We start from the raw sequence: 7,337 nt of genomic DNA, 5'->3' as shown, positions 1-7,337 counted from the left end.
AGAAAAATAGATCTAGCTTCAAAGGATCCTTGGATGGCTTGAAAGTTCTTGAAGCAGAATCATGACACGAAAACAATTTCAAGTAAGATTTCCACTCGAAATAAGATTGTTATAGTTATAGAAATTGAATTAAAGTTTGATTATGATTATTACCTTGTATTAGAAAGATAACCTACTGTAAGTAACAAAGGTTTCTTGATCTTGGATGATTACTTGGAATGGATTTAGAAAACTTGGAAGTAAACTTGCAATCTTGAAAGTATTCTTGATTTTATGAAACTAGAACTTTTGGAATTTATGAAGAACACTTAGAACTTGAAGATAGAACTTGAAAGAGATCAATTAGATGAAGAAAATTGAAGAATGAAAGTGTTTGTAGGTGTTTTTGGTCGTTGGTGTATGGATTAGATATAAAGGATATGTAATTTTGTTTTCATGTAAATAAGTCATGAATGATTACTCATATTTTTGTAATTTTATGAGATATTTCATGCTAGTTGCCAAATGATGGTTCCCACATGTGTTAGGTGACTCACATGGGCTGCTAAAAGCTGATCATTGGAGTGTATATACCAATAGTACATACATCTAAAAGCTGTGTATTGTACGAGTACGAATACGGGTGCATACGAGTAGAATTGTTGATGAAACTGAACGAGGATGTAATTGTAAGCATTTTTGTTAAGTAGAAGTATTTTGATAAGTGTCTTGAAGTCTTTCAAAAGTGTATGAATACATATTAAAACACTACATGTATATACATTTTAACTGAGTCGTTAAGTCATCGTTAGTCGTTACATGTAAGTATTGTTTTGAAACCTTTAGGTTAACGATCTTGTTAAATGTTGTTAACCCAATGTTTATAATATTAAAAGAGATTTTAAATTATTATATTATCATGATATTATGATGTACGAATATCTCTTAATATGATGTATATACATTAAATGTCGTTACAACGATAATCGTTACATATATGTCTCGTTTCAAAATCATTAAGTTAGTAGTCTTGTTTTTACATATGTAGTTCATTGTTAATATACTTAATGATATGTTTGCTTATCATAATATCATGTTAACTATATATATAACCATATATATGTCATCATATAGTTTTTACAAGTTTTAACATTCGTGAATCACCGGTCAACTTGGGTGGTCAATTGTCTATATGAAACCTATTTCAATTAATCAAGTCTTAACAAGTTTGATTGCTTAACATGTTGGAAACACTTAATCATGTAAATAACAATTTCATTTAATATATATATAAACATGGAAAAGTTCGGGTCACTACAAAGGTAAGTAAAGAAGCGTGATAATTTTTGCAAAGTAAGAAATCGAACGAATATAATAAAAGAAAACAAAAAGATGTAGAGAAAGTTTATGTATTGAAAATATATTTATAAAACACTCAACGATTTTGCAATAAATGTACCTGATGATGCAACTGCAATTGAAGCAAGACGTTCAAGTTTAATATTCGAAAATGAATTGTTTTCAAGGTAAGTAAAGAAGCGTGATAATTTTTGCAAAGTAAGAAATCGAACGAATATAATAAAAGAAAACAAAAAGATGTAGAGAAAGTTTATGTATTGAAAATATATTTATAAAACACTCAACAATTTTGCAATAAATGTACCTGATGATGCAACTGCAAGGACTACCATGCTTTTTGATCTTAATTTCGTTAGTATAGCGTTGTATAAGAAAGTTTTCCCCGTGCCTCCAGGTCCATACACAAAAAACAGCCCGCCTTTTTGCTGTGTAACTGATGTGATAACATTCTCGTAGATTATAAGCTGTTCTGAGTTTAAAGAGTTAAAAAGGCTGTCATGCAAATTCCTTATTTCTTCTACATTGTAATTTACTTCCTCTCGAATCAAACGATTGTCAAGTTTTGTGAGTAGTGAAGGGTCTGGTTGTGGAAGATCTTGGTAGTCGCTTAATGATTTCCCATTTCTATTAAGGATTGCTTGGATTTCAACCAGGCAATAGTTTTTTCTTTGGGTCTCGGTGAGAATCAACTCTGGCAACTTGAAGTGTTTTCTTTTTTTTATGTAAAATATCTTCTGACAAAGCTTCCCAGTTGAGTTCCCCTAATTTTAATGGGCTGCTGACATTACAAAAAAGCAACATGGTGACGAACAAATCCCGAAGTTGTGCACCTGACGCCCACAATCTGGCCTCAGACATAGCTTCTGTCCATTCCTGATCGTCACTAAGCAGACCATATGCAAAGCAAGCATCTTTAAATGTGTTTCGTAAGCTACCATCAACGGTACGGATTTCTTTAAAAGATTGGGGCCCTTTTACTATATTTAACAGCATCCTTAGATAGTAGCGCTCTCCAGAGGCAGGATGTGAATACACAATACGTCCAATATATCCCCATTGTTTTCGAGCAGTCCAGGTTTTGGCTTTTTGATCCCAGACGTAGCGTTGAGGGAGTTTTGCATATGTGAGTTTCCTCGCATTTGCATCTCGTTTGTTAAGTTCAAACCACTGGGTGAACATTGTTTCTTTGATGCTTTCTCTCTGTAGTAGGGCAGGAAGGCTTTCTGAATCATGTAGTGTGACGCTTTGTTGATTTGGTAGATGATATGACAATTTTATTACAGATGGTTTTGAATAGTGGATATCAAAGGAGAACATGCGCCAAACAGCCTCACATGGAGATAGATAACGACAATCTAAATAATTCTTGATTTCGTCAACTTCAATGATTTTTTCTGGTTCTGAGGAGGTACTGATGGTCAGGTTTTCTTGTATCACAATAGTTGCTCTATCTGGCCCTTTGTTTAAGTACTTAAATAAGTACTTAATTGCCCGAGATCTATTACACCACTCGACATTGATGTGTGCATTGTACTTGAGCAGCAGAAAGCGATTGTAAGGCACTACAAAACTGTTATCAAGGGTACCTTTACCTTTTGTGACTTTGACTCCATTGTTTCTTCGCCTATAGTTTAGGTAGCCATCTTCGTCTATTGTTGTTTCTGCATAGTATGGCTTGGGAAAATGTTTTAAACACTTTTTATCAACGATGCAGGGGGAGTCCATATGTCTTCCACCGCAAGGCCCATGCAACATATATTCAGTCACTACCTTGTAGCCTTCGGGATCATTTGTTTGTGAGGGGATTTCAGCCGATATGATATCATCAATGTCAGATGGGGTCTGGCATTTGTATGGCCGCGTCAGCCATATTAACATATGAACATGAGGTAAATCCCGTTTTTGAAATTCAATGATATATATACCTGTGAAGAACAATTTTACCGCATGTCAGCTTAATAAATCAACTTTTGTGAAATAAGCATTTGAATCCTTAACTTTGTTTTATGTAGGTTAAACTACTCCAAAATGTGGCTAACCTTTTTTTTGTTGTATATTTTTAATTTTTTTTTAAATTTTAATTCAATTTTTTTTTTTTTTTTTTTTTTTTTTGTAATTTTCTAAAATTCCAGTATATTGTTACAAAAGTGTTCAAAAAGTATGGTTTAGCGATTGGGGTTTAAAAATTAGGTTTTAGAAAATTGGGTTTAGGAATTAGGATTATAAAGTGAAGTTCAGAAATTATGTTCCGCTGGATTTGCACCAAATTTAAGGACTCAAATATGAACATCTCATTAGGCAGTTGGCAAAAACAGTAATTAAGTTTGTAAATATGGGTTAGGCTGACCTGCTTGGCAAATTCCGAAAATGTGGCCTTTCATTATATCACCCATCAGTTGATCGAGTTTCTGTTTGAAAACCCTTGCCACAACTTCTGGCCTATCTTGTGCCTTTTAACCCTCGACATAGCTGAGCATGGCATCAATCTCTGGCCATTTAGTATTAGAAGTGAATGTGATGAACAGATCTGGGTTTTCGTATTCCCGGCATAAAGCCATTGCATCCTGGTAGTTTTGAATCATATAGCGTGGGCTGCCTGTATGAGAAGATGGTAGAACTATTCGCTTTCCTATTGATGCGGCTTTAGTGTCGCCTCTCGTTATTGCATCGCATACATTATGGTATAGGTCAGTTCGCAAATCATTTTGATGATTTCGCACCCACCGTAATCTTTGTTCTTCGATAGCTGTGTAAGCATCAACCAAATATTGTTGAAATAACCGTCCACCTCGAAGTAGAGTGGTTCCTTCATTTTCTCGATGCTGAATCCTGTAACAATAGAACTCGCGCATGGTTACAAAACCTCGGTTAGTTTTCCTTTTTCCGTTATTATTATGGTATGGTATTTCTTCGTGGAAGCCTGTTTCTCCATAGGGAAATAGCAAAGGGTATTGCAGGGCCATGTATAACTGATGTAGCTCTAAGATTCTCTTTGGAGCGGAGTTTTTTTTGCTACGATTATATCTCGTGAATTATTACAGTGTCCAAAATCGCTTGTGATCAAGGCTGCTATTTCAGCTACGTTAGGTGTGTTATACTGGCGCGAGTTTGTTGTTTTACCAAGTAGTCGAAGTTCAAAGTCTGCTGTTGTATTCTGAGCAGCCCAATCCCTGGCCATACGAAATGCCTGGGCTACAATGCTACATTCATTTAGCATGTTAATTAGGTTTGCTATTATTGCTTCATCAGGGACTTTCCTGGAATCTGGATCGATGAAAGCTGACATACGATTCTTAGCCTCATTTTGAGTGTCGTAAAAATATAGCTGTGCATACCTTGGTTGGCTTCCCTCCTGTGGCATAAGAGAACCGATTGTGTGATAGGTTTGACCACTTATTCGAAATGTATATGGTCCCCTTCCCTTGTTTAAAGAGTGGTCTATTTTAGCTCCAAATGATGTGAAGCAAAACATGCTATTATAAACCCTTATTTGATCTCTGAATTTAGATGTCGTAGGATCCGTATAATCAAGTAACCTTTTAGGTAACGGTGGGGGGTCGTTGAGCTTCAGCAGCAGTACTTTACCATTTTGGCAACAAATTGAGAAGGATGGGTTTTTACTTTTTTTGGCTTTATCACTCCTCTCTTCATACCACATTGTCCCATTGCAAGCTGGGCATTTATATACTGGAGGTCCTTGGTTATGATACGCAACATGTGAACCTGTCATTTTCAATGTGTTAATGTGACACTTTAATACTACATAGTTCACGTGAAATGACTTAGTTAATATTGAGGAAAAGGTAGAAATGCATAACAATTAATACTATTTGTGTTTTTAAAGAAGGTGATTTGTGTGGTTTTTTAATAATTAAGAGATATACCTGAGGAATTTGATGCTTTCTTCGTAACTCCCTTTTTAGAAGTAGAGATTTGGCTATGATGTGGATCTACAGCAATGTAATGCAGGTTAAAATTGAGCGGGCATGAAAAATGGTTGAAAAAGTAGACTGAAGATGGGAAACCTACCTGTGTTAGTTGCATGGGTTAGGGCTGGATTTGGGTGGGGGTCTGTTGGTGGTAACCCTGGTTTGGTGTATCAGGAGCAAATTAAAAGCGAGTATTTAATAACACAACAGGGCTAGTTGTTTTTTAGAACTGAGTAATCTAAACAATTAGTCAGCTGAGGAAAGTTGACACAAGTTGGAGTACCTGGTTGTTGCCCTATAATGTCAGGTGTTTGCACTGCAGCCATTTAAGAGTAATATTAGCAGAGGGGAAGATGAGTCTCACAATGGAATTGGACGATGAATAACCTGGTAAAAAGCGTCCTTTATTTTTAGGAGGTAAAATGGTAGGCGTCCTCTTTGTAGCCCTGGGGGTGCATGAGTATGTTGTGGTTGATGCTTGGCCTACATAATATAATTAAGATATAAGTATAGGCCTTATTAAAATTACCCTGAGCGATGGTTATAGGTAGTGTAACATTACCCATGTTTATTGGAATAGCTATGTCAGTTAACCTAAGGCCGACGTACGTGGAAAGCAGACCATTCATTTGAGTTCTTTTTGAATGTATGACTATTGAATTGTGGAGTATGTTGGAGAGGGAAGAGAAAATTTCATCTCCATATGTTGTAACTGGACGAAGAGGAAGTATAACGAATATTAGCTGCCTTTATAACTATGGGAATTAGTACACAATTAATATGTAACACGGTTGCAATTCAAATGGGTGGATGAAAAACATGTTGAATGATGTTGATGCAGCCTGCTTAACCAATTAATTGGTTACCTTCAGGTGCATAAGAAAATGGATTGCTGGATTTTATAGCATTTTTTTCCGGATGTTTTACACTTTACCTGATTCGACAGTAGATGGCTGCCTGATCCGCATACCACAATAAGTTTTTTCTTTGCCATATGAAGTCATTGTTTTTGATGAGTGTAGTGATATAGAACCATTCAAGAGTGATGAGAGCTCTACTTGGTGGCTTGTATCTTCTAATACATCCGTGGGAAAATAGGTAGACATGTATACAATATAAATATCTATGTTAATAGACTTAAAAATGTGTAACATACCTGAACCCATGGGTGTAGAGGAGAGGAGTTGATGGCTAGAATGAACTGTAGAAACTGGATGGAAAATGGAGGAGGCAAAGTTGCAAGAATTGGTTATTTATTCTATTGGGTGGGTGGCTTTCCCTATTCTTCAGTTATAAGGCTTTTGATTTTCTTTCAAGATGCCATTTATTATGAACTGTTATAAGGCTTATGGTTTTCTTTCAAGATGCCATTTATTAAGAACTTACTGATGACTAATCATTTCGGCAGAGCTAAAAAAAATTTGGGTAGAAGTCTGGTGTCTCTGGTGCGCAATCCTTTTACTCATTCACAGGTGTGTGGTTAATTGTAATGAATGGTACTGCAGATAGGTGGAAGAAGGACACTATGAATCTGAATGGTCAGCTAACTCTTGATTAGGTACCCATGTATCAATATTCCCATTCATAGTTTCCAAACCCTGGAGTGTTGGACATGAAAATATAGATAAAAAGCATTATATTCCAGAGTTATGAGCAATTTCAGATCATATTTATTTTGTTAAGAAATTCCAAGATCTAACTCTACTTTACTGCTTAATTCCACACACGAATTATAACTATGGTAGACATTTGACACAAATTTCCAGAAACAATAGGCTATGGTTCACGAAAAATATAAAGACAGAGTGAAAATTTCCAAAAACAAATTTCCAAACCCTGGAGTGCTACAAATGAAAATTGAGATAGAAAGCATTATATTCTATACGTATGCGCAATTTCAGTTTATATTTTTTTTTTCAAGCAAATTTGAAGCTTTAACTCTAGTTTACTTCTTAGTTCAACTTATGAATTATAACTATGCTGGGAATAATTCACACAAATTTCCAGAAACAGCCATGGTTCGCAAAACATATAAAGATATAATGAACTTGTGTTAAGTGTTTAATAGAT

At 35.4% G+C, this 7,337-nt stretch overlaps 1 protein-coding gene across 1 annotated transcript; it reads right to left on the bottom strand.

Moving 5' to 3' along the window:
• Nucleotides 1–1,983: 1,983 nt before the first annotated feature.
• On the bottom strand, nt 1,984–3,731 carry LOC139870658 (uncharacterized). The gene is made up of 2 exons (XM_071858439.1): nt 3,686–3,731; nt 1,984–3,263 (listed from the first exon to the last, which is right to left on the bottom strand). The coding sequence occupies exons 1-2, from the start codon at nt 3,729–3,731 to the stop codon at nt 1,984–1,986; spliced, it is 1,326 nt and encodes a 441-aa protein (XP_071714540.1).
• Between the last annotated feature and the right edge of the window lie 3,606 nt (nt 3,732–7,337).

The sequence above is a fragment of the Rutidosis leptorrhynchoides genome, chromosome 10 (genome assembly GCF_046630445.1).
Source record: "Rutidosis leptorrhynchoides isolate AG116_Rl617_1_P2 chromosome 10, CSIRO_AGI_Rlap_v1, whole genome shotgun sequence".
NCBI classification, from domain to species: Eukaryota; Viridiplantae; Streptophyta; class Magnoliopsida; order Asterales; family Asteraceae; genus Rutidosis; species Rutidosis leptorrhynchoides.
The sequence above is the reverse complement of the archived record's forward strand: the minus strand, read 5'-3'. Positions and strand labels throughout refer to the sequence as shown.